Source organism: Molossus molossus, unplaced genomic scaffold (genome assembly GCF_014108415.1).
Source record: "Molossus molossus isolate mMolMol1 unplaced genomic scaffold, mMolMol1.p scaffold_m16_p_6, whole genome shotgun sequence".
NCBI lineage: Eukaryota > Metazoa > Chordata > Mammalia > Chiroptera > Molossidae > Molossus > Molossus molossus.
This window is the reverse complement of record NW_023425399.1, coordinates 11,118,680-11,146,443: the sequence shown is the minus strand read 5'-3', so window position 1 is coordinate 11,146,443 and position 27,764 is coordinate 11,118,680. Positions and strand designations below refer to the sequence as shown.

The 27,764-nt window shown below is 49.0% G+C and overlaps 1 protein-coding gene across 1 annotated transcript in view; it reads right to left on the bottom strand.

The window, feature by feature from the left end:
* Window positions 1-1,600: 1,600 nt before the first annotated feature.
* The window catches only part of SLC13A3 (solute carrier family 13 member 3), a 65,150-nt gene continuing 38,986 nt past the window's right edge, over window positions 1,601-27,764 (bottom strand). Inside the window, exons 8-14 of the mRNA XM_036244471.1 lie at window positions 26,227-26,322; window positions 25,165-25,269; window positions 19,959-20,056; window positions 16,133-16,245; window positions 8,956-9,117; window positions 4,604-4,741; window positions 1,601-2,636 (exon numbers count right to left, since the gene is read on the bottom strand). Of these exons, the coding sequence (XP_036100364.1) occupies window positions 2,457-2,636; window positions 4,604-4,741; window positions 8,956-9,117; window positions 16,133-16,245; window positions 19,959-20,056; window positions 25,165-25,269; window positions 26,227-26,322 (892 nt within the window). The 3' untranslated portion in view covers window positions 1,601-2,456. The remainder of the gene's footprint in view (window positions 2,637-4,603; window positions 4,742-8,955; window positions 9,118-16,132; window positions 16,246-19,958; window positions 20,057-25,164; window positions 25,270-26,226; window positions 26,323-27,764) is intronic.

The following is a 27,764-nucleotide window of genomic DNA, read 5'->3' as shown; positions in this document are numbered from 1 at the left end:
TCCAATGACTCTGCACACTGCCCTTGCCTGCTCCCACCCTCCCACACCGCCACAAGCACATGGCTGACTCCTCTGGTCTCAGTCCAGTGCCGCCTCCTCCAAGAAGTCCTCCCTAGCTTCTCTGGCTACAATAGCCCCTGAACCAGTTTGTCACATTGGCCAGTTTCATTTTCTTCTTAACCCGCATCCTGACCAGAGCCCTTTTATTGATTTGTTTACCTGCCTATTGTCTGTCTCCTCAGCTAGGATGTAAATTCAAAGTGGGTGGGGACAGTGAATGAGCACATAATAAGTAAATATTATTTAATGAATAAATAGAAGAATGAGTGAGCCCAGAAATGAACCAAACAGGCCCCAGATCAGAGGGTGAGGTTGCTTTTGCATAAATTCTGACAGGTTCATTCATCAAACATTTACTGAGCACCTACTCTGTGCCAGAAACTGTTCAAGGCACTGGAGTTACCACACTGAACACAATAAAGTTTGGATTCTCCTAAATTTATATTTTAGAGAGAAAGAAATTTAATAGATAAGAAAATAAATAATACACTGGCCTGTCTTAATATAAGAAAAATATAGCAGCATAAGGAGATGGAGAGTAATGAGGATGGTATTTTAGACCAGATGGTCAGGGGAGCTCTGAGGAGGTGACGTTTGAGCAGAGACCTGAGTCAAGTGAGGAAACAAGTATATATTTGGGAGCCAAGTGTTCTAGGCAGAGGGAACAGCACATGCAAAGGCCCTGAGGCAGAAGGGTCTGCGTGTGTGGCTGGAGTAGAGCAGATAGGAGAGAGCAGTAAGAAAGTGTAGTTAGGGAGATCAGTTCTGTGGACTCCCAGCTCGGGAATTGGGGGGTTTGAAGCTCTTTGATGTCCAGAAAGGCACAAAGTCTCCAGGCCCAGTGTTGACTCACATTCTTTATTTCACAGCATTTTCAATCAGAAGTATTTGAAATCACGATTCATCTAGGTACAAGTCCCATGGCTTTCTCTGTGAGTGGAATTCTGTCTTCCCCCGTTCCACAGGAGTGCACCTTCCTCCACCCCATGGGCTGCGACTGTGACTAAATACCGACATTCTACTTAGAGGGGAAGGAAGTGGCCTCTTCCTCTAACCCAGGAAACATCCATGACTCACTCCTGCGGTCCTGAGGAGGAGTTCAGTCTCGGGAACTGCCTTCCCAGCCCACGCTGCTGCTCAGGGAACCTCCTCCCTCAGAGGTGCAGGAAGGGGAGAGGTGAGGCTTGGGGGCCCCTCGGGTGGTGCCTTTGCTGGTGCTACTCTGACCCCAGGCCACTCATTCTACAGACACTTCCTGAGCATCTGCAGGGCCCAATACTGTGCTGTCCGCTGGAGATGCCCCGGTGCTTCTGCGTGAAACTGGGAGTGATCGAGCCCCCTAGGAGAGCCACCCGGCCACTGGCTCACGGAAGTCTCAGTGTCCTGTCAGTAGAAAAGGACTGTGATACTTTGCCTGCCTAAGATACTTTACCCTGGCCCTTCACAGGGCCCCGATTTATCTTTTGACTTTCCTCTCGCCCCTGAAAAAATGTGGCCTTTGCTAATCAATCAAGCTTGCCACTTGGGGTGGGGGTGGGGAGGAAAAGACCGGCTGATGAGCAAGCAGTAGCTGACAGCCACAAAGGCTTCTGCCGGCCACATGCAGGAGGGTCCTGGCTGGAGGGGCTGAGAGTCACCTGCAAGAGAGCAGGACCCAGGCTTGGCCCAACTCCAGAACTACAGGCCGAACTGAATCAGATTAAACAGGAGGATCCTGAAAACTCCAGTAGAGATGCCGGCGGGGGGTTCTAGAACCCCCTGTTGTGTTTGGGAGCCCAGAGGAGCAGTAAGGAGGCTTTGCCCAGTCTCCACGTCCTCAGGAAATTATCTGTCCCTCCCCCTCTGCACAGCTTGAAAATGTCCCTGATTGCTGGGTACCAAACAGATGGTGCAGAATGGGCACCAGCTGAACAGAACACGCACCAGCCGTGGACAGCTGGAAGAGGTGGACGGGAACACTGCAGCCCCAAAGCCTCTCAAGGAAGGTGACCCCTTGAGGCAAGATGGTCTCTCCGGAGTGCAGCCTAAACCACATTCAGCTCAGACAAAGGAGTGTGTTTCTCAGCCAGCAGCTCTGGGAACTATCTGGGCCCTGAACTGCACGAGCGAGGAGAGGGTGCCCTAGATAATGAACTTGTTGACCCAAGTGGACCACTGGACATCTGATTCAGTTCAGCTGTGATTCTGGAGTTGGGGCAAGCCTGGGCCCTGCCCTCTCGCAGGTGACTCAGGCCCCCTCAGCCAGGACCCTCCTGCGTGTGGCCCACAGGGGCCTTTGTAGCTTGCTGCGCACCGGATCGCAGAGAACTGCTTGATCCTTCTGTCTGATCCTAAGAGCAGGTGATGGTAAAAGCCTTCTGGGAGGGCCCAGCCCAAAGAGAGTCTCCAAGGAGGGCTCAGAGGGCCTGCAATGTCTTGTTGGTCACAAACGTGGGTGGCAGCGCTGTAACATTGGCCGAGTGGCTGTGGGCCCAGTCTGGGAAGGTACCCAGCTGGAAGATGGGCTGTGCCCAAGTATTGATGGCCATGTTGAGCAGCAGGAGGCCAATCAGGTTCATCAGGAAGCCAGCCCGCACCTGAAATAGAACGCAGACTCAAGATCCATCATGTACATGGAAAAACACAGGCGCATCACACACATGGAAAACCCCAAAGTCATTCACCCAAACCCAGCTCGGTCGATGCCTAAGACCCTCCCATCCTTACACACCTGAGACTGTCCCTCAAAGTGTTGCAAATGTCCTCATTCATCGAGTGGTTTTGAGGTGCCAGGTACTGTGCCATGAAGCTGTCACAGGGTCATTTAATCCTGACAGCAACCCTACAGCGCTATTCTTCTTATTGTTCCCGTTTGACAGAAGTGGAAAATGAGGGCCAGAGAAATTAGCTTATCCAAGGCTACACAACTTGAAAATAATCTGACTTGATCATTAGACATTCCCCACCCCCACCCCAACAACACATACACACACACACACACACACACACACACAGTGTGTGTTACGTTAAGGCTATACTTTTATTTACTGGGAAAATATTTTTCTCCTGGAAATTCTCACCTCTTTAAATAGCTGGAGAGAACTGCTCTCTCGTGCCTTCCCCAGGTAACCTCTCGAACTAGGCAGTCCAAACAGGACTGAAATGCCCCACTTCCCAGCTGGGTTTCTGGTGGTCCCCTGAGTAGTCCGGTTGTGACTCTCACGGTCATTCCCTTTCCAACTGCTTTTCACATCACAGCAAAACACGTCCCCCTTAGGTGCTACCACGCCCTTAACACTTCTCTCCTCCTCGCCCACTGCTCCTTTTAACACGCAGGGGTCCAGAACCTTCTTCAGGCAACTGTTATCAGGGAGAAATATCCTTATTCTGCCTTCTTCCCTTTGCATTTATTTTTAGACTTGCCGTCAATGGTATGCAACACTGGTGTTCCATGTACACGTGCGTGGGTACATTTCCTTTTTTTTTTTTTTATCCTCACCAGAGGACATTTTTTCATATTTTGTTCAGATAGAGTGGGAGGGAGAGAGAGGAAGAGAGAGAGAGAAACATCGATGTGAAGGAACACATCGAGTGGCTGCCACCCGCACGACCAACCAGGGCCGGGGACAAACTGCAACCGAGGTACATGCCCTTAGCGGGAACCGAACCCGGGTCTCTCCGGACCGCAGGCCGACGCTCTAACCACTGAGCCAAACTGGCCAGGGCTTTATATACTCTTATTTAACTTTCTTTTTTAAATGTAAGTTGATTTAGTAAAATTGGGGAATGAATCTACCCAGGATGGTTCATGGAAAGATTATACATCGTGAAGGGCGAAGGCCATGCAGCAAGGTCAGGACGCTCGGAGGGGCTGGCCGGCCTCTTCTCTAGGGGCCTCACAGCCCCGGGCACGGTTTGGAGGGTTAGGAGCCCAATCAAAGCTTTGGGGGAGCTGGGGGGGGGTCTTCCTTTGCCAGGGTCCTGGGAGCCTGGCTCAAAATGCCTGCTTAGTTCCACTTTCGTTACTTAGTTAACTGACGCCTGCACACTGCACGCTGCTCTGAGATCTCCTTCCGCCTCTCGCTTTCGTGCCCTCACCATTTACCCCGCTGGGTCCCTGAGCCCGGAAGCCAGAGCATGAGCTGGCTAAGCAGGTTGCCCCTCTGGGTTGCACCAGTTTAGGAAGCGGGAGAGGGAACACCCTGCCCAGGGGCTGAGCCCTGCCGAGCACTGGGGTGCTCCCCTCGCCAGCACTGAGGCCGCCCTTTCGTCCCGGGGTGTGGACTGCTGCTCCTCTCTCTGGAAGAGTCTGGGCAAGAGCAGTTGGCCAAACAAGAACAGAGGGCAGTGTCCAGAGAGCGGGGAAAGTCCCTTGTCCCCAAAGCAAACTTTGGAAAGTAGTCACTTAAGTGGAGTTTCCTGACGTTGTGTAAACAGTGTTCGCTAAAATGTGTCTTCCTGGCCCCACTGGGAATGACCTCTGCAGAATGACCTCTGCAGAAATAGGGGAGCGGGAGTCCTGCCAGGTGCCTGGCCCACCACCCGGTGTCTTGCCCAGACTCACCATGTCTTTGACCAGCAAGTGTCCAGAGGCGAAGGCAATTGAATTGGGGGGCGTCGAGACCGGGAGCATGAAGGCGTAGGAGCAGCCCACCGTGGCAGGGATCATCAGATACAGGGGGTGCACTTTCAGGCGGATGGCCTGGGCCAGGAGGGGGTGGCGAGACCAACACATAAACAGAGAGAAACCACAGGAGAAACCACGAGAGGTAAAGACAGTTGGAAGAAAAGTGACATGGAGACAGAAAGCAAGACGTGGAGGGAGATGCAGAGTGAGAAGGAGCAATAGAAACAAAGGAGAAGACAGATTTAGGGACAATGACAAACACAGCCAGAAATGAGAATACATAGAAATAAACCGATGAGGCGAGAACCAGACCAAGGGAGAGATGGAGAGAACATCCTCAAGATTAGTGACATTCTGTGGCCACACTGCAGGGTCACCAGGGAGAATGGGCTGGGGAGATTTACCCAGGACACTTCTCCAACTCGAGTGTACATGAGAATCACCCGGAGGCTTGTTAAGACTCAGATGGCTGGTCCCCACCTCACCCAGAGTTGCTGATTCAGCAGATCTGGGGTGGCCCCAAGAATCTTCATTTCTAACGAGATCCCAAGTTACCTGCCTGTCTTCTCTCACCCAAACAGTTCAAACAGCTGGACTCTGGGCCCCTTTAGTTGGAGCCTCATTGGACTTTGGGGATAAGGAGAACTCAAGAAGGCACCTGCCAGCAAACACTTCCAAATCTCTAAGACTGTGGGCATCAGTGTGTCTGTGGATTGGCCTCAGCCAGTGGGCCACTGGTTTGTCATATTCACCTACATCTCAGGTTGAATGCTGCTCCAGCATTTTTCTTTAAGATAGGCCATTTGGGGCCCTGCTAGGGAACTTTTGCAACTCAAAGCATGTACATTTCATCAAAATGCACCAAAATCATCTCCTTGTGTGTAAAACATTTTGATTTTTTTTTTCCTCATTCAACTTTGTTTTAATGGGCCTCAAAATTCTGTGACAGATTTTTTGGTCAAGTTGTTTCCATTAAAAAGTACTTATTTTAAAAACGAATAACTTAAAAACTGCCACGCACAAAAACCAAATGGTCCACAAAACATTCTCCTTTCCTTCTGAAGGTTCTGCGGTGCACTGTGGTCATGGACCCGTCTGTTACTGTTAAACTGAAATGGCCGATTGAGACAAACAGTGCTGAGACCGTCCTTCCGCCGATTCACCGGGGAGGCAGGGACTGGGGACAATAGTCACTCAGCCTTTTGGGCTTTCTGGGCAGACTTGGTGGCTTTGCCAGCTCCAGCTGCCTTCTGGTCCACTGCCTTGATGACACCCACAGCCACTGTCTGTCTCATGTCACGAACAGCAAAGCGACCCAGAGGAGGGTAGTCCGAGCAGCTCTCAACACACGCGGACTTGCCAGGAACCCGCTGGACGACGACAGCATCACCAGATTTCAAATACGTCGGGCCACCTTGCGGCTCCCTCCCAGAACGAAGGTCAGTCTCCTCCTCCAGCTCAGCAGGTCTGCAAGCAGCGTGAGCCGAGGGCCTGTCCAGCACAGGTGGTAGCCAGCACGGGTCTGGCCTGGCTGGTTCAGGACAGCCGCTGCCATTGGCGGGGCATTTTTGCTGTCACCAGCCACATTGCCATGACAAACATCTCTGACAGACGCGTTCTTGACACGGAAGCCCACACCGTCCCCAGGAAGAGCTTCATGCAAAGCTGCGTGGTGCATTTCAACAGACTCGACTTCAGTGGTGACATTGACTGGAGCAAAGTGACCACCCTGCCGGGCCTGAGAACACCGGTCTCCACTGCCCCACGGGGACAGCACCAATGCCACTAATTCTGTAGACATCCTAGAGGGGCAGACGCAGGGGCTTGTCAGTTGGATGAGCTGGTGGCAGGATGCAAACCAGAGCTCCCAGTGGTGTGGCTCCTCTGGCATGGGCATCTTTACGGGTGACTTTCCATCCCTGGCACCAAGGCATGTGGGCACTGGGCTCCAGCATACTGTCACCATTTCAACCAGAAATTAGCACAAATGTTACTGTGTTGGGGTTGTGCCAATTTTCTTAATGTAGGTGCTGACTTCTTTAACGACTTCCTCGTCTCTCTCTGGCTGCAGGGAGGCTCAGTGGAATCCATTCTGTTAACACCAACAGTCAGCTGTTTCACACCCTGTGTGTCGGCCAGAAAGGCACACTCAGGGTCTGCCCTGACGCCTGCTTCCAATCCACCAACACCAGCACCCACTGTCGGGACGGCATAGTCAGCCCGAGACGAGCCCGTGGATGAAATCTCGGTATCCTGGGGCATCGATGATGGTCACATAATCCTTGCTGATCTCGAATCTCCACAGGGAGATGTCAGTGGTGATACCTCACTCATGTTCGGTTTTCAGGGTATCCAAGACCCCGGCGTACTTGAAGGAGCCCTTCCCTGCTCAGCAGCCTCCTTCTCAAAGTTCTCGATGGTTCTTTTGTTGATCCCACCGCATTTGTAGACCAGATGGCTTTCTGGAATCGATGTGTCCAGTGATGATGATGTTGCTATGAGTCTTTTCTTTTCCCATTTTGGGTTTGATTGAGTGGTGGTGTTCACAACACCTGATTCTGGCGGCAAACCCGTCGGGGGGGGGGGGGGAGTTAAAATGTTCTGATTTTGAGGACAAGCAGCATTTAGAAGAATGCATCAGTTGCTAGTGTCTTCTCCAAGAAAAGGCTCCCTCCTCCATCCCGCCCGCAGCCCCTCCATCTCTCTCCATGGCCAGGTCCCTCAGATCCTGGGAAGGGTGTGATGAAATACCATCACACTTAGCAAGGGAGGGGTGAGCGTGTAGAATGACACATTCACTTTGAGGGCAATTTACCCATATCGAGCAAAATGGTAAGTGTCCAGGCTCTTTAAGCCAGGGATCTCAATTCTACCAGTATAGCTAGAGGTCATCAACGGTGCACCGATGGGGAAAGTTGGAGGCAGCCTTGCTGGATAGTAGCAAAGGCTGGAAACTGATGGCTTAAACAAATCGGCAATTACCGTTTCATAATGGAATACAGTGTATCTCTGTGCGTGTGATCTCAGTTCTAGCTGATGCCCCAGTAAGCAAACAAAGACAGTGGTGCAGACAGGTGCCTGGTATATCGTCTCTGCATACAAAGTATCTCCTGGCAACATTGACTTAATTCCATGGATTTGGGGTTGTATTGAGGTAATAAGATGGTTTGGTCTTCTTTAATCTCGTCACATGTAAAACTCCTGTTAACCTGTTTTGAAATTTTTTCTGTAAACTCTTCTTGATTGTGATATGTTGTTCTTTGCATATGAGCCTGGATTCATTTCGCTACTTGCATCTTTGCATCTTTATTTACGTGCAGTTGAGTTATGATGTTTTCCCCCCTTTGCTCCCTCCTGTGCTCTTGGTGCCGGGGTTTTGCTAACTGTATACCTGGATCGAATGGCTTTCTCTACCTGCCTGTGCTCTGGAACACTTGGGGGAGGTTGAGGACTATCTGTTCCCTGAAGGTTCTAGCTCTCACCTAGCCAACTCTCCAGGGCTGGTGAATTTTTATTTTTTATTTATTTTTTTATTGATTGATTTTAAGAGAGAGGATGGGAGAAGGGGAGAGAGATAGAAACATCAATGAGAGAGAACATTGATTGGCTGCCTCCTGCATGCCCCCCACTGGGGATCAGGCCCACAACCTGGGCATGTGCCCTGACCGGGAATTGAACCGGCCATCTCTAGGTGCATGGGTCAACGCTCAACCACTGAGCCACACTGGCTGGTCAGGGCTGGTGAATTTTAAAGCAGTCGTTCTCAACTGGGGATGATTTTTGTCTCTCCAGACAACAGTTGGCAATGTCTGAACACATTTTTGATAGTCATGATTTAGAGAGGGTGCTGTTGGTATCTAGAGGGTAGAGGCCAGGGGTGCTGCTAAACGCCCTACTGTGCACAGGACAGTCCCCACCGCTGACCTGAAATGTCAATAATGCCAAGAAGCCCAGATTTACAGGGAAGCTAGAGCTTTGCTATCGTCAGAATTTCTCCTGTGGTTATTTGACTACTCAGGTCTTCTACTTCTGCTTAATCCAAATTTGGTAATTTATATTTTCCTAGAAAACTTTCCAAGGAAGGAATTTAGTCACTTTGCAAACATTTACTCTGCTTATGCATTGCTTGAAGGAAAAATGAGCAGCCTGGATTGTTTAAGCCGGGTTCTGACGCTTGCACGCGTGTTGGAGGAGAGCAGTGGCCAGTGGCGATCCCACTAGCAGGAGAGACATTTCTGACCTGTGTGGTGGGGGACAGGAGCCCTCCCCCTTCCCAGAAGGCCCCTCACCAGCTCTGACAGGACAGGCAGGAAGATGACGATAGTGGCCGTGTTGCTGGCAAACTCCGTGAAGAAGATGATGACTGCGGTGATGATGAAGCTGGCCAGCATGGGCGGCATGCCCTCCAAGGGGTGCAGCTGATCACTGATCCACAGAGACAGCCCCGACTGCTGCAGGGGGAGGAGGAAGCAGCATCTTCACACCCTGGCCCAACCCAGCTGCTGCAGAGGGAGGGGGAGGGGCATCTTCACACCCCTGACTACCCCAGCTGCCACCCCTGAGGGCTGGGCCCAGGGTGGAGGATATCACTGATGACAGTGATATCCCTTCATAGACGGGGAGTCTGAGGTTCAGAGGGGGGTAAATGACATGTCCAAGGTCACACATTCAAGTCTGGACTTGCATCTACTACTCTCCTTCTCGAACTCTTCCCTCTTCCGTATGTTATAGGCCTGGGGCTCAAAGCCCTGGACCCTCAAATAATCCATTTGATTCTCCACATAATCCATTTGGGTCTAGCACCCCTAAGCTCTAACTTGAATGGGAGAGGGGAAGTGGATCCTCCATGATAAATCTCATTCCTCCAATGACAGTTATTAATTAAAAGGATATTAACACAATTATTGTACAAAACATGCATCTTATAATTATTATACATTAATATGTATCAAATGAATACTATATAAAAGATATACTATATCATATGTAATATAAAGCATGTATCAGGTATATATTAAATATGACACTATCAATATGATTATAAATAACAAATATATGTATGATTAATAAGGATGTTTATTACAATGATAACACAAATATTAACATTACTAACATTCTATTATTATTAATTATCCTAACAATCACCATTACTGTGGCTCCACCTGTGCCAGACACTGGCATGCATTACCTCCCTGAGTCCCCCAACCGCCCCATGAGGTCATTCGTCCCTGTGTGACAGAGGAGCAACCTGAGCCAGGTAAAGTTTTTATGATTCCCACGGTCCCCAAAAGTAATGAGAGATGCATTTCCCACTTAGGGCCATGTGCTTCTGCAAGCTCACGTACTCCTGCAAAACTCCCTGTCACCTGGGCACCCTCCTCTGGACACACCAGTCTGTCACTGCCCCTCTTAATGAAGAGCAATGCCCAGAGCTGACCAGAGTCCAGCAGGACAAAGGACCCTCCCTGGCTCCAGACTTCACCCTGATAACAATGCTGCAGAATGATCTCCATCTCTCCACTGACTTCTCCGAGAGCTACTCTATTTACAAGTGTATGATATATATACTCTTCCCCAGCTGCTCCCTCCTGCAGTCAAATGTATCCTTAATTACCAGAAGTCAACACACCTTCTTTAGGACCCCAAAGCAGCAAAGCGGAAAATGTAAAGTTGTGCTCTATTCTGCCCCCTGGTGGGGCTATGCAGCAATATCTCCCCAAACCCACAAGGTCTTGTCTTTGTTGTTGTTTAACAAAGATAGGCTTAAACGGTGACGGAAGGCAGAGATGGGTTAGTCCCCTAACATTTAGAATCAGGTGTATGTCTACCACAGCTTTTTCATCAACTCAGTATCATCTGGTACCAAGATACTTTGGCTTATCAAAGAAACTATACATTTTCTTTTACGTTTAATAGAAAATTTACTGCTTATCCAGAACTTAAAATTTCATAATGGGTTCTGGAACACGTATCTCTCCAATCTGACTCTAAAGAGACTTTGTGAAACTTAGGTGTTTCTTTTATATCTGCACTGTGTGTCTGGTAGCCTAGAAATACGGCACGTGGCAGAGTCAAAGCCCCAGCTTCTCCCCTGGCCCAGGGAACCCTTCGAGGAGACAGGGGGCCACTGCTTTTTCCCGGAGGCCACAGCTTTGGCAAAGAGGCTGACGGCAGTGTGTGCAGTCAGAGGGAGAGGCTGGACAGGGAATGTTAATGACCTGGATGAATGAGAAGAACTTCCCCATAGCCAGACCTCTGGGTGACGGGCTTCCGGCCAACGTCCCACAGCTACTCATACCCCTGGCTCGGCTTCCATACCCACGACAAGGTTTGGCAGCTTCATGAGAGAGGAGAACCCCCAACTGCCCGGGGTTCTCTTGGGAACCCTAAAGGGCTTCACCGGCCCACTCCCATTCCCTTCAGAATCAGAACCTCTGTTTCCTTGGAACCACATAGCCCCACAGTGTTCCAGGGACTCTGGGGTCAGCAATAGGCAAGGTCAGAGGCTGTATGACCAGAGAATGAGGAGAAAGGGCTCTGGAGTCAAGGCTAAGTCATGTTCTCCATCTTAATCCTATCTGACTGCGTCATCCTGGTCAAGTAACTTAACCTCTCTGTGCCTCAATTTCCTTATCTGTAAAGGGGGCTATAATAGGACCTGGCCCCGACGGTTATCATCAGGAGAAAAGGAGCTAGTCTATAAAGCACTTAGTAAAGTGCTTGGGCACCTGGTACATGTCAGCTGTCATCAGTAGCACTGAGCCAGGAGATGCCAGTGGTGGCATCAGAAACCTCCCCGTGCAGTGGCTGTCAAAGTGTGTTCTTTATGACCCTCGGATGCCAAGAGGTGCCTGAGGTCACGAGGTGCCTGAGGTCACGAGAGGGAGTCCGAGCTGGCAGGACGATGCTCCCCTCCTCTTCCTCCTTTCCCACTTCCGGGTCCTCCTCTAGGTCACTTTGATAACAGTAGGGTCGTACTTTACAAAGAGCGTGTTATGGCATAAGTGTTTAAGTTTGAAATCTCAATAGAAAACACCCTTGAAATTTCTTACAAGACTCATTAAACATAGCAGGCTCAGCTGTGCGTGTACAACTTTGTGTAATAATTCTTAGGAAGGGAGCAGTGACTTTGATTAAAAGAAAGAAAAAAGAGAAGGCTGCATACATGAGGTGAACATTCAAACCACGGTACTGCTTACAAGCTGTGTGATCTTGGGCACATTAGTGAACATCTCTGATCCTTGATTTCTTCAAGGGGTTATGGTAAGGATTAAATGAGTGCTAGTCAAAACAGTTCCTGTATGTAGTAAGCACTGAATATGATTTATTATTATTTATTTAATTTAACAACACAGTGTTTGTTCTGTGCTGGATTCACTTACAGTGTTTTGCTAATATTAACTCATTTAATCTTCATGACAACCCCATGAGGTAAGGAGGAGAATTCTCCCGGTTTTATGGTTACAGAAACTGGGGCACCAAGGTGTGATTTGCCCAATTAAGTGAGGTGTCTTACCCTAGGACTGGATTTTGAGCTCGAATTCTGGCTCTTAATAATTTCATTAGGCTACTTCTCCAATTAAAATAATAACAACAGCCCTGGACGGTTTGGCCCAGCTATTAGAGCATTGGCCCGCGGACCAAAAAGTCTCGGGTTCAATTCCCGTCAAGGGCACGTACCTCAGTTACAAGTCCTGGCTGGGGTCATGTGGGAGGCAACCAATCGATGTGTCTCTTTCACAATGATACCCCCCCCACACACACACACATTCTATCTGAAGATAAATGGATTTAGCAATAAAATAGCAACAACAACAATAAATCTCATCTCCAGCAGGAAATGAGGGGTTGGAGGAAGACACGTGTCTCTCCGTACCAGCAGGGTTTGTTCCGCTCTGATTTAACACTGAGCTTCAACACCTCAGTAGATTTGCAGACAAGTGTGTTGTGGTGGAGACCAAATGAGCTATAAATGAAGGTCCCAGAACAAGGCCAGCTCTTATGCATAAGATAGGAAAATTACAAAAACAATGAACGTCCTGAGGTCGATAGCGGCCCCCCATTTTAGCCCCTGGCATGCATCAGCCCTCCCCTGAGCACTTTCCATACATCCATCACGTCATCGATCCTTAGAGCACCATCCTGTAGGTGGTGTCCAGGTGCTATTCATTCAGTGAGCATGGGACACGGCGGATAAGACAGCTGTGGCTCTTGCCCTCACAGAGCTTGCATTCTCGTAAGAGAGACCGACCTCAGCAAACAGACCACGCCCAGGGTCAAGCAGGGTGATGAGAGGAGGGTGACTGTGCAGGTGGGAGGCTACTCTAGACACGGTGGTGTCCTTTCACTGCTGCTGACCTTGGAGCTGGGACCTGAAGGGTGAGGACCCAGAGACCTCAGGGAAGAGCATTCGGCAGAGAGAACGCAATTCAAAGGTCCTGGGGTACAGACGAATCTAGTGTGGCTGAGGAATGCTGAGGGGCCAGTGGGACCGAGTGGAGCCGCCGAGAGGAGAGAGATGGGAGCCGATGGGTTTGTGTGTGGCTGGTGGAAGCCTTCAGACTAGAGTCTAAATATGGGAGGCACCACGGGCAGCCGAAAACTGATGAGAACACTAAGTGGGTGTAAGTGAGTTGCCCAAGCTCAGAGTAGCCCTGGGATCTGATTCCAGCTCCTCGGAACCAGCACGTGGGGGTCATACATCCAGACTCACCCTGGGTCCCATGCAAGGACCTCTAAGCTGCAGGAGGCCACTGTGGCCTGGCAAGGGCCTGGGCTGGGGCTAGGAAGTAGGGTGTGCCCTGAGCAGTCTGGGCCCCCAGGGCAGGCTGTGCTGCCTGGGGACAGAATGGTACTAGCAAGGGCTAGGCGGAGGGGTGGCTGCCACATAAAGTCCTCATGGAGCAGAAATCCGAGCCTGCTGCTCAGGGCTGGCCCAGGAGCCAGACTGGCCTCCCAGCATGCTCAGCGGTCCTGCAGCCCAGTCCCCACTGAGAGACCGGCTTTGCCCACCACACTCTGAGCTCGGAGAAGACTCTGGGGTGTGGGGTCACCCCTCCACCTCCTTCCTCTGGGTTAGACTAGGTACATCTCAGTAAACAGCACCATTTCCACAGTGTTGCTCAGGGCAAGAACCTCGATGTCATCCTTGATCCTGAATTCCCCTTTCCCCCAACATCGTCATAACAACCAGCTAAGGCAGCCACGTTCTAAATTCTCCACACATATCGACTCAGTAACTGTAACAACTCTATGAGAAGGGACCCATTAGTATTCCTATTTTGCAGACGAGGAAACAGAGACACCCAGCTACGAGGGAGAAGACACGTGACTGTTCCCGGATGGCCTGGGTAACAGGTCACTTCCTCGGGGAACCCTTCCTTAACGCCTCTCTAGTCGGAGGCAGTAGTGCAAAGAATCAGGCAGACACCGGTTCAAATCCCAGCTCGGCTACCTAGGAGCTGTGTTACCTAGAGTCTGTCTCTTAACCTCTCTGGTTTTGGGGATTCCTGAAATGGCGACAAAAACAGTACTTTTGCTGTTCCTCTATCCTTTGGCTCTTTTTGAAATCTGTACCATTGAACTGTGCTATTTACTGAAGAGGAAAAAAAAAGAATCAACTAAAAATACAGTTCACAAAACGCGTGGCTGTTCAGAGAAGCACCCAGACCCCCTTCCACGAAGGCCTGTTGCCCCAGCACAGGGAGTGTGGGGTGCAGAAAGCCTTTGCTGCCAGCCCGACCCAAGGCCTGCCTTGCTTGAGGTCACACCTGCTCCTGGGGAGGCTCGTGTCCCCAGGCGATGGAGGGGTGCTGGGGTGGAAAGGCCTGGCCATCTCGGACCAGCGGGGAGGTCTCTGAGTGGCCGTCTCAGCTCGGTGCTCTCGGGGTTGGTGGAGGCTTTGGGGTTCTGCCTCACAGACCTGTCTCCCCCCCTGCCGCAGGAGGTGACCTCAAGGTCACCAAACGACCTGATAACCCCCCTGCTCACTTCTCCAGCTCGGAGTCTGCTTCCTGGGAGCCAAACCTGCCCTACCTGAGGTCTGAGAGGCGCAGGGACCTGAGCACTTCCCGTTCCCTATGGATGGCACCAGCATTATCTTCTTTAATCACTTCGCGACCCAGAGCTTCGAGCCAACACATAGATGAGAAAACTCGTGCCCAGAGAGGCTAAGGAACTCGTCCAAGTGCCCCCCCCCCGCGAGGGGTGCAGAGCTCACATTTGAATCCAGCTCAGATCCCCGAGCCCGGGCTTCTGACTAGTGTAAACCTGAACAGGTGTTTTACACTGTAATGTTATTTGAACTTGAAATTTTAAATTGAATTTAAAAAGAGAATACTCTCAGAGGTAGTTCCAGGGTTTTTTCCCCCCCTCATTTCAGGTTCGCCTTTAACTGGCTGCGGTTTTGAACGCATTGGCGTGCATGAAGCAATTCAGGGGTGAGCGGGGCCCCGCTTCGTCAGCTATGGGCGCCCATCCTGGCTCTGCCATCTCCTATCTGCACAAACGCAGATTTCGCTTCCACTTGCCTGTTTCCTCATCTTTGAACTGGGGCAGCCACAGCATTTACTTCGGGCGTGTTCGTGAAGATCGATAAAGTCGGTATTTGCAAAGTGCTCGGACCCGTGCTGGCGCTTGGGAAGTCTCGAGACCGAGCCCCGAGGAGCCTGGACTCTGAAATCACATCGACAGGAGTGCGAACCCCAGCTGCTAAGCAGAGTGTGACTTTATGATCCCAAGAGGGCTGCTTAATTTTCCCATGCCTCTGTTTTCCTACCTGTAAAAGGGGGGTGAGAAATCTCCCGTCGCCCCTCGGGTCCTGTGAGGGTTCGGTGAGATAATACATTATGATACACAGTGGGCACCGAGGCCGACGACCCCCAGAGCGAGCGCCTCCTGAAATCCTCGCCCTGGGTGCCTTGCTGGCCTCACTCTAGTCCCGGCCCTGCCTCTGAGCTCACAGAACCTTCTAGAATAACATGAATAATTAATCAACGACTATTAAAAATATCTAACATTCATATCATAGTAGCTAAGAGCATACACTCTAGAGCCAAACTACCTGGATTCTAATCCAGAGTACATAGCTGTGTGACCTTGGGCAAGTTACTTTACCTCTCTGTGCCTCCATGGTCTAACCTGTAGAGTGGGGATGGCAGGTACTGCCTAGGCTCGTTGGGAGGTTTAAATCAGTTACTATGTGTCGATACACAGGGCGAGCACAGCACCCGGCACACAGCCCTGGAGTGGTGATGCCGTTAGTAGCAGTAATGGTGTCATGTTCATGGGAGCCCCAGATGACGCCTGAGTCCTGTCTCTCTGCAGTAAGATGGGAACTATGATGACCCCAGCTGGCAAATGAACTGGTGTCTGCAGGGACCACAGTGTCACTGGCTCTTAGGCTGAGCCTGCAGCTGGGGGGACCTGCCCACACCGCCCCGGCTGCAGCCCACCCGCCGTTCTTACCTCACAGCCTTTGGCCATGGCGAAGCCCCCTCCCAGGAGAAGGATGATGTTCCAGGGGATGGTGTGCTGGGCTTTCCTCCACGTCAGCAGGGGCTCTGTCTCGGTGTTGGGAGCTGGGTAGAGAGAAGACATTCATTCTGAGGAGCGGACGCTGGTCCCCGCAGCCCTATCTTTGTGGGGCCCTTCGGGGTTCTCCGGGAAGCCACCATCTGGCTCCAGCATAGGATTTTGGAGCTTTGGGGGGAAACACCCGCAGCAGCAGCATGGGGCGTCTGCTCTGTTCAGAATGAAATAGTTCTCGAGGCTCCTCCCAGCTGGGGAATCTCCTGGCACCAGGCTTCCACTCAGGACACCCCTTAAGTCTCCCAGGGTCGAGTGCCCAGTGTTATTTCCCCCCTCACCCAGGACAAAAGGCTGTCTTTGTACCTGGATGTGTACAGAGAGGAAAGACAGAGGAAGGATATTCAGCAGAACAAAAGCGACGGGAATCTTTGGCCCATGGAACTATGGGATGATTTGTGTGTTCTCAAAAGCGGGGGTGGGTGCAGTGGTTAGAACAGGGGTCAGCACACTGCTGTGAAGGGTTAGGGAGTTTCTGCAGCTTCTGTCGCTGCTGTGGTGGCCCGCGGCAGCTGTGGACAAAACGTGCACGGACGGGCATCCCACAAAATCCTACTTTCCACGGGGTCTTGGCACTTACTATCACCCTCTGTTGCTATTTTCTTGTAATACAGAAACTGTTCTCTTTTCAAAACCGTGAAAGGCATGACGAACGGGGGGTGGGGAGGCACGTTTCCTGAAACGCTGTTCTGCACCCAGTTGGCTGCCTGCACAAAGGTCACCTCCCCGTGGGCATTTGAGTTTGCAGTCCCCGTTCTGTAGAATTAGTAACGCCAGAGGCGAGGGGTGTCTAGGGGGCCTGCTCACTTTGAAGTGGGAAGGCAAGGCCCAGAGAATATAGGAACTCACTGGAGGTCTCCCAGCAAATCGGTAACAGCTGGGATACCAGACACCTAGGTCATGGTGCCCCTCCCACAGCCCCAGCCGAGGGGACGCTCTGGGTCTTATAAGCCCACTCCCAGGTGGCAGAACATGGATGGGACCTGATCAGGAGCAGCCGGTCCACAGGCTGCTCAGGAATCTATGAGGCTACAAGGTAGCCGGTGGGGGAAGATTTGCCCAAACAGGAATAAGAAGCACTGCCTTGGCCGGGTGGCTCAGCTGCTTGGAGCGTTGTCCCATACACCAAAAGGTTGCAGGTTCTGCCCTGGCTGGTGTGGCTCAGCAGTTAGAGCATCAGCCCTCGGACCAATGAGTCGTGGGTTCAATTCCAGTCAAGGGCACGTACCTCAGTTGCGATTCGTCCCCGGCCCTGGTTGGGGTTGTGCGGGAGGCAACCAGTCGATGTGTCCCTCAAACATTAATGTTTCCCTCTTTCTCTCCCTCTCTTTCCCTCCCTCCCATTCTATCTGAAGATATGTGGAAAAATCCTCGGGTGAGGATTAAACAAACAAACAAAAAAACCCAAAAGGTTGCAGGTTCAATTCTTGGTCAGGGCATGTGTGGGAAGCAACCGATCAATGTTTTTCTCACACTGATGTTTCTCTCTCTCTCTCTAAACATATCTTCAGGTGAAGATTAAAAAAAGAAGACGAAGAAATACGAACTCATGTTATTACAACATGTCTCAATCCTTAAAAACATCACGTTAATTGAAAGAAACCAGTCGCAAAGAATCACATATGTAATTATGGTTACATTTACATAAAATATCTAGAATAGGTAAATCCATAAAGAAAGTAGACTGGTGGTTGTCTAGGGCTTGGGGGGGAGGGGCATGAATGAACCCGGGCTTCTCCATGGGGTGATGAAAATGTTCTAAAATCAATTGTGTTGACGACTGTACAACTCTGTGAATATACTGAAAACCATTGAATTGTACACTTTAAATGGGCGATTTGTGCAGTAAATAAATTATATCTCAATATAGCTGTTAAAAGAAAAAGAAGAAGCCAGACCGACCAGATCGTTATTCTCAGAAGCAGCAATGGGAAGTAGAGACACAACTGGGCAGAGGAAGTGATAATTAAAGGCGAAAACCTGGGCAGAGGCCACATGACACAGGAGGGGCATTAGGACTGAGGTTCTGTGGGGACACGGAGGAAGTAGATCCTACCAGGAAGTGGAAACGGAGGAAGCAGAAGTTATGAGAAAGCGGAAATTCTGAGGCAGTAGACACCAGGAGGACTCCGCGGGAGAAGTACGCACTGTAAGACTCGTAGGGACCAGAACGGAGGGGACAGGAAACAGCAGAAGCCGGGGAGCAGAACCTACAAGCAACTGATCACCAGCAGGGAGAAGACACTAGAAGGAAACAGAAGTTATAAAAAGGCAAGAACTACAACGAAGCAGAAGCTATAAAGACACAAAAGCTAAGACGCAGTAGAAACAAAGAAGAGACCAAGAAATGATCTGGGGAGCCAACAGTGAGGAAGAAAGAAAGCCGTTTGGAAGCAAGACAGAGTAGAGATGGAGGCAACAAGGGAACCCTGTTTGGTTTTGTAGAGGCCACAGTGCACAGCGTAAGCTCCTTGGACCCAGCGCCAGCCTCCTCGAGGGCCAGCCCTGCTCCAGTAACTGTTGGTGGGACCCTGTGACCCTGTGAAACCCTCTCCCTCCTGATCCTTACGCTGAGCTCCTCACACTCCAACCCCATCCTCCAGAATTGGAACTGTCCTTTGTAATACTCCATTTTTTCCAACAATAGAGAATAGTTAGATGATGACCCCTATTCCCTGACTCCTCGTCCTGAGCTCATCTCCCACCCCAGGCCGAGATGGGCCAGGCACAGCCTCTGGGACAGGTGGCAGGTGTTGGCACCTTCTCCTGGCAGACACCTGCTGGAAATCCAGCGAGGTCACAAAGTGGAGCTCCGAAGGCCAAGGCAGCCTACAGCCGGTTTGGTTGGAGGGCTCAGTGGTTCTTTTCGGCTGAATTTGAACGCTTCTTGGCTGTTTGTCTCATTTCCCACCACTTCCTATGCATCTAAACCCAACTCGAAATTTTCATGTCCAGGCCCTCTGGCAACCGAGTTACAAGTTTCAGAGGCAACAAGTTTTCTGTAAAGAACACCTAACCATGTTGCTCAGTGGATTGAGCATCGTCCCATAGACTGGGAGGTCCCAGTTCGATTCCTGGTCAGGGCACATGCCTGGGTTGCCGGTTCGATCCCCAGTAGGGGGCGAGCAGGAGGCAGCTGATCGATGTTTCTCTCTCTCTCTCTCTCTAAGAAATCAATAAAAACATATTTAAAGAACAAGAAAGTAAATATTTGGGGCTTTGTGGGCTAAGAGGCAACATCGAGCTATTGAGTAGGTGCTTATATAACTAAAGAAAATAAAAGTCCACAAATTTCTTATTGATGAAATTAAAAACTTTATTAATGGACACTGACATTTGAACTCCATGTAATGTTCTTGTATCATGGCATACTTTTCTCTTGATTCCTTTCATTCATTTAAAAATGCAAAAGCCATTTTTAGCTCATGAGTGGTGCAAAATTAGACAGCTGGTTGGATTTGGACTATATGCAGTTGCTGACCCCTGCCCTGGAGGGTCACCTCTGGCCGCCCTCGGTGCCCAGACAAGGTAGCCGGTAGGACAGGGAACAGGGAATGGGGAGAAAACAGGGTGGCTCGTGGCTCGTGGCTCGTACAATAGGGTGCTCAGATCCCAGGCCTGGGCCCCACCTCTAGGCCACTGATCACCACGTTCCAGGCCACAGAACTCACTAAGCTCACCAACACCCCAGCCTTGACCACCTTACCTTTAAAGTCAAACCACCACTTGAGAGAGGGCCTTTGGGACGGGAAGAAGAACAAGACGGTGACAACGGCCACGCCCGTGACAGCATCAGAAGTAAACCTACAATGACAGAAAAGGCCCTGAAGCAGGTGACCGTGGGTATCTCAGCAGGCCAACGTTTGGCAGATTTGCAAATGAGGATTTGTGGGAGGGAATTAAGGCCTCTGAGAAGGGGCCTTGTCAGAGGCCTTTGGATTCTGTCCTGCACTGAACTCAGCAGGGACGCCACCACCCATGGATGCAAAGGCTTTTACCCACAGCTCTCTGGGCTTTTAGATACTGAGCCAAACAAATAGTTCTCCTCCCAACTCAAGGACACCAGATAAAGGGACATAACCATGGAGAAAAGAATCTGAGGGTCACAGAATACTGGGGTCTGTGGCATTCCCGTGGATCACCGGGGTTCCTGTAACAGCTCTGTATTTGTCCAGCTTCTGTTTGCATTCCTCCTTGGACAGGCAGCTTACTACATGGACATGGAGCTCATTCACATCAGCAGAGCCCAGATGGAATCAGCCTCATCGCCCCTCGAAACCTAACTGCACCTTTCAGCCCACAGAAGCCGTGGGCTGGCGTCTTCCACTTCAGACAAGGCATCCACGTCTCAGCGAGCAGAGTGTGGTGTGTGGAGGAGATTGGTATCGAACTCAGATTTTTCCAGCTCCAAGTGCAATGAAGCTCAGCGCCAACTCCTAACAAAAGCTTTTTTCGCCCTGGCCGGTTTGGCTCAGCGGTTAGAGCGTCTGCCTGCAGTCTAGAGAGACCCGGGTTCGGTTCCCGCTAAGGGCACGTGCCTCGGTTGCAGTTTGTCCCCGGCCCTGGTTAGTCGTGTGGGTGCCAGCCACTCAGTGTGTCCCTTTCACGTCGATGTTTCTCTCTCTCTCTCTGTTCCTCTCCCTCCCTCCCACTCTATCTGAACAAAAAATAGAAAAATGTCCTCGGGTGAGGATTAAAAAAAAAAAGCTTTTTTAACCCACATATTTGGGAAGAAGAATATTTAAATGGCCAAGAAACTGGAAAAGATGGTCGATATCACTGTATTAGAGAAATATCAATCCAAACACTGATGGAATACCATGCTGTTACCTCTGCAGACAGGCAAACATGAAAAGGGTGATAATACTGAATGAGGGTGCTGGGAAGAACACAGGGGTGGAGGGAGAGAAATGTTTCATCTTCTAGAGGGCAGCCGGCAACATGTTTCAATACTTTACATGAGAATACCCCTCGATCCAGTTATTGTACTCCCAGGAGTCTATCCTCAGGAAATAACTGGACTCTTATACACAGATTACATATAGAGATGCTCATTTGATAAGAGAAAAAAAGTGGAAGATGCTTAGTAAGGGCATGTTTAAATAAATTCCATTTAATTATATATATATGTATACATATACATATATATTATATATAATAAAATACCCTGCATATATTGTATATATATTTTAAATATATACAATAATATCAATCTTTATGTATTGACATAGATATACAACCAAGAAAACTTGTAAATTTTTAAAAATCAACTTTTTATTTGCACTATTGGACACAATCCAAAAGGAATTGATAAATTAAATTAAGATACTCCCATTCTGTAGAATACTATGCAGTGTTTTTTTAAAAAATGAAATAGCAAGTTTTCCGTGATCATATTATTATATTTTCCAATTTTTTGTTATATATCTATGTGTATGTATTAAGGTGTGTGTGTGTGTATGTGTGTGTGCACATGTGTGTACCTGAAACATTACACACCAAACTTTAATTGTGAACATTGTTGGGGAGTGGGACAGAGGGCAGATGAAGGGAAACTAAATTTTACTTTTTCACTTCAGGATTGTTTAAATTTTTTATAATGAGCATACGTAACTTTCAGAAAGTTACGTATGAAACAGAAAAGAAAAAAGATCAGCCCTGGCCGGTTTGGCTCAGCGGTTAGAGCGTCAGCCCGCGGATTAGAGGGTCCCGGGTTCGGTTCCCGCTAAGGGCATGTACTTCAGTTGCAGTTTGTCCCCGGCCCTGGTTGGGTTGTGCGGGTGGCAGCCACTCAATGTGTCCCTTTCCCATCGATGATTCTCTCTCTCTCTCTCTCTCTCTCTCTCCCCCTCTCTCTCCCTCCCGCTCTATCTGAAGATAAATGCAAAAATGTTCTCGAATGAGGATAAAACGAAAAAGAAAAAAGATCATAAACACTATGTTCATTGTAATCACATTTCTGTCAAAAAAACTTTGTGTTTAGGTAGGCTTCTTTTCAGTCAGTTTGCGTGTGTTTTTAAAATTAGTTTTACGGACATATATAACTAACCTGGAATAAAATGCACCCATTTTGAGGATATGGTTAAATGAGTTTTGACTAATGCACAGTCTTATGACCACCAATGCCGTCAAGCTGTAGAACAGTCCGCAGAGAGGCGTTATTTTAAGTCAGAAAGGATGCCCATCAGAACTGGAGACAAAGATTCTAGGTGATTTTTATTTTCTCTGTATTGTCAGAATGCTTATAACCCCCATTTTTTTTTTTATCTGAAATAAAAACCAAATACCTACATTTTTTTGTGTGTGTGTGTGGAGCGGGGGAAATAGTAATAAGAGCCGTTTCTATTGATCCCGTGAAATTGTTTTTTTTTTTTCTTTTTCTTTTTTGGTTTGGTACGTGCCCCTAGCGGGAACCGAACCTGGAACTCTCTGGTCCGCAGGCCGATGCTCCAACTGCTGAGCCAAACCGGCCAGGGCAAATTGTATTGTTTTTTTCTCATAGCAACCCTCACGAGATCAGACTTGTATCGCTCGTTGTATCAAAGGGGAGACCGAGGCTCCGGGGGGATGGGTGAGAGCTGCCGTGTCCGACACGGTGGCCAGCAGCCACGTGTGGTTGGTGGACACTTGGAATGTGGCCAGACCAAGGTGAAATGTGCGGCAGTATAAAATACACACCAGAGTTTGAAGGTTTAGTAAGAAAAAAAGTAAAATCTCTCAAAAATAGTTTACATGGATTACATGTTAAAATAATATACTGGGTTACAAAAAAATGGATTTTTTTCAGTCACTGGGTTACTAAAATTAATGTCATCTGTTTCTTTTGACTTTTTAAAAAAATGTGGCTATTAAAATATTTAATTTACATGTGGCTCACATTTTGTATGGTGCTGATAAAAATCATCATATCTCACTAAATCCACAGGACATATCTCCTATCTAGTCATGTTCCAACCAGAATTGGACATAGTTGCCCATTCATTCCTCCTTAAAACCCTCCCTCTCTTGGCCTTAATTAGTCCGTGGCTCCAGGCTTTCTGCCCACCTCGCTGACTGCTTCTTCTCCATTGTTCTAATGGGCTCACTCTCTACCCAGCTCCTAAATGATGGGTTCTCCAGATTCTACTACACTCTCCCTACACTGTTTCCCTAGCTGAGCCCATCAATTCCTATAGACTTAAATTCCAAAATTATAGGATGACTTCCAGATTTATATCTGCAACCTGACACCTCGGAGCTCCAGGCTTATATATCCAACTGCCCATCTCAATATTTGAAAGACAAAATTAGACTTGATAAGTCTAAACCAAGTTCAAAATCGAATCATTGATAAGGCACCCCCGATTTTTCTAAAGAATGTTCTTCTCCAACTGAGCACCATCTATGCAGGGACTCCTTTCTATCAGGGCCCCAAGTTCAACCTAACCAGTCCCATCATTTCTGACTTTGAAATACACCTTGACTCTCCATCTCCACGGCCACCAGTTTCATTCAAGCCATTAAAGCCTTTGCCTAGACTGGGGTCAGTTAACATCTTCGGTCGAGGGCCACACAATAAACACGTTGGGTTTTGCACGCTGCGTGGTGGTCTCTGTCGCGGCTCAATGTTGACGTCACAGCATGAAAGCAGCCAGACGGTACGTAAAGGGGCAGGTGTGGCTGTGGCCCAACAGAACTCTATTTGTAGACACTGGCCTTTGAATTTCATATACTTTTCATGTGTCACAAAATACGGGGGAGGGAGGCGTCGAAAAGTAGGGTCACAGGTGTTCGTATGGAAAATAATACCATGATTATTAAGTAAGAATACCAGAATGAACTCTGTGTTTTGCGTACTCACAACTGGAAACCTACTTTTGCCCCATCCTATATGGTCTTTTGACTTCCCCTTGCCATTTAAAAATGTAAAAGCCATTCAGAAACAAGGGTGGGCCAGATTTGTTTGGTCCATCAGCCTTCGTTTCCTGACCCCTGTCTTTGATGACAGGGGTCATCTAAATGGTGTCATAGCTCCTAACTGTTCTCTCACCTACATTTTTGCCCCTGCCCTCCATTCTCAAGTAAATATAATTCATGTTTTACCATTTTAATCGTTTGACATGTATTAACTCATTTATCCTCAGAACAATCCAAGGAGAAGTGTGCTATTACAATACCCTTTTTGCAGATGAGGCTACTGAGCCACAGAGAGGCTAAGTACCTTTGAACCCTCCCATAGCTTCCCGTTGCTCTCATTAAAAAAGGCCAAAATGCATCACATGACCAATAAGACCTCCAGGACCTGGACCTCACCTTCCCCTCCAGCCACGTCTCGCCACACTCCCACCTTCCCACCAGGCCTCGGTCACTCTGGGCTTCAGTCAGTTCTTCAAACATCCTAAGTCGGTTCCTACCTCTGGCTCTCAGGAGATACGCCCAACGTGTCTCCAGTTTCTACCTCCACCCTTGCTAACGTTTGGTTCTTCCCAGAACTAGCCCAAGTCAAGGCCCCTGCTCCATTGTTTCATCACTTCAGCCTCTCATTCTTTCATCGCATTCATTACAATAAGTTACTTTGTTGTCCGTGTCCCCAGCACCTGGCATGATGCTTCGCACATACTAGGCTCTCGATAAGGGTTGTTCGGGTGAATGAATGAATGACAGGCTCAGGGCCGCACAATTCGTAAGTGACAGAACTGCCATTGGAGCCCAGTTCCGTCTGATTTCAGAGCCAAAGCTCTTAAGAACCCAAATGTCTTATCATCCCAACCAGAACTCTTTTGAGAGCAAAAAGAGGAGCCATTAATAATTACCAGGGACGAGGGGTTTGAACCTAGGCCGGGTCACCCCAGCCGCACTGCCTCTCCAGCTCCACGTGGCCCATCCCAGAATCTTCCCCGTTGGACTCTGCCCCCGGGTCCCCAGAGGCTCACCCAGGGGTGAAGAGATTGGCCCAGCCAGGGATGAACTTCGGGTCCCGGAAGAAGAGGAGAATGGCGAACATGCAGAAAAGGATGAAGACGGCCTGCTCAGCAAACCTGTAGCATAGACATGCAGGCACAGGGTGACCGCGCGCTCGGGCGGCCGCAGGGGGGGAGGCCTCGCACAGGTGCCCATGGCTGAGGGGCCCAGGCCCTGCCTCTAAGAAACTGAAACAAGCGATTCACCCCCCAGGAAGTCCCCCGAGTGAGGAGAGGGGTGTCCCATGGTGCGAGTGGTTTCTGCCTGGGGCTTCCACACTCACCCGGAACCCTTCCTAAGCATCAAGAACCCCTCCCCCCAAAACTATTTATATCATCTTTACTGGGAATTTCCCAGAGTCCTAAGGAGAATCCAGAGAGAGAAAGAGGGAAACAGTCAGAAAAGCAGAGAGGAAGGAAACGGACAGAGAGGCGGGCAAAGAGGGAGGAACAGTCACACACACAGGTGGACAGATGAACGTCCACACCAAGTGGAACAAACACAGAAAGGGACAGACGTGAAGAGAGGTAGAAAGAATCCTCAAATATTCAGGCAAATATCGACCCAATGTGCCCATTGCATAGATTGGGGAACGGGGCCCAGAGAGGGTTAGTGCCTTGCCCAAGGTTACATAGGAAGTAAGTGGCAGAGTCAGCAAGCCTGCTGAGGCCTAGTTATTTTTACCACATGAAACACGTGCATTAAGCACGGTCCCGGAAACCACCCAAGGCAATACGGAGCGCCCCATGTACCAGAGGGGAAGGACGCGTCCGGCAGGAAGGAGGCGGGTCCCCACCCCATGCACACCCTGAGGAGCTTTGTGGTTCTCAGGGTATCTACTCCAGTCCCAGGGCAAGAGGCTGACTGTGTAAGCCACCTCCCTACCCTCCACCTCCCTACCCTCACATTTCAGGCCATTGGTCCTGATGTCCCCCTGGGTCTCAGCCCCTAGGGACCAGGGTCAGGCCAGGAGGTAACTCCCTGTACTCTAACACCCAGCTCTCTCGCCACCCCAAGGACTCCCGGCTGCGCACTTCATGGGCCCCAGATTCTTGTATTCCTCCTGAATCACAGCTCGAGTTCTGTCCTCTGCATCAGCTCTCACGTCCGATTTCTTCTTCCTCCAGCCCCTGAGACGGAAAGTGGAGACGTTAGGAGCGGCCACCGCAAGGATGACCAACTTCTCCCCAGCCCACCACCTCCTGGCCAGGCCTCGTCGTCTGTTCTGGAGACAGTACTGGCCTGCGAGCGGACTCCCTCTGTCTTCCCTTCTAAGATCTGTTCTCCCCACCCACAGCCTGGGTGGTCTTTTAAAAATGTGAATCTGATCATATGACTCCCAGGGGGCCTTTCGGGGATCAAACAGAAACATGAATAAACAGAGTAATCAATGGAATCAAATGGAAAGTCCAGAAATATACCCAAATATAAATGGGGATTTAGTCTTGATAAAGCTGGTATCACAGATTGGTGTGCAAAAGATGGGCTATTCAGTCAATGGTGTTGGACACGTAGATCAATGGCACAGAATCGAGAGTCCAGAAATGAACCCATACATCTGTGGCCAACTGATTGCTGACAAGGATACCAAGACCATTCAATGGGGGCAAGAATCGTCTTTCAACGAATGGTGACAGGACAACTGGACAGCCACACGCGCAAGAGTGAGTGTGAACCCCTAACTCACACCACAAACAGAATTTAACTCCAAATGGATCAAAGACCTAAATGTAAGAGCTAAGCCTATAAAATTCTTAGAAGAAAAACATAGGGGTAAATTTTCATGGCCTGGGACTAGTCAACTGTTTCTTAGATATAACATCAAAAGCTCAGGCAATCAAAGGTAGAAAAATTGGACTTCATCAAAATTAAAAATTTTTGTGTGTCAAATGGTGTTGGGACAACTGGTGGTCATCTGGAACAGGGAATAAAATTGGATTCAAACCTTGGCCAGCACGCTAAGGATAAACTCCAAATAGATTTTTAAAAAAATTTAAATATAAAAAATATTAAAATAGCAGAAGAAAACATGTGATTACTTTTTTTTTTTTTTACAACTCCTTGAATGGGCACGCCCTTTTAATTATAATAGAAAATTCAGAAGCCACATGAGAAAAGGTTGATAAATTCATCTATATAAAATTTTCTCAAAAATTCTACATGGAAGAAAGCACTATAAGCAAAGTAAAAAACAAATAAGAGGAAAGTATTTGCAGCTCATATTGCAGAATAATCACCGATCTTTCACTATATAAAGAGTACTAGAAATCAATAAGACCAACGCCAACAATTCATTTGAAAATGTACAAAAAATATAAACACACAGTTTAACAATTCACAGGAAAGGAAATACCGATGGCCCCATGAATATATAAAAACTGTTCATATTGCCCCTCAGTGTTAAAAGTTGCTAAAAATAATTCTCAATAAAATAAATGCAAATTTCCCTGGCCGGTTTGGCTCAGTGGTTAGAGCGTTGTCCTGTGGTCCAGAGAGACCCGGGTTCGGTTCCCGCTTAGGGCATGTACCTTGGTTGCAGTTTGTCCCCAGCCCTGGTTGGGTTGTGCAGGTG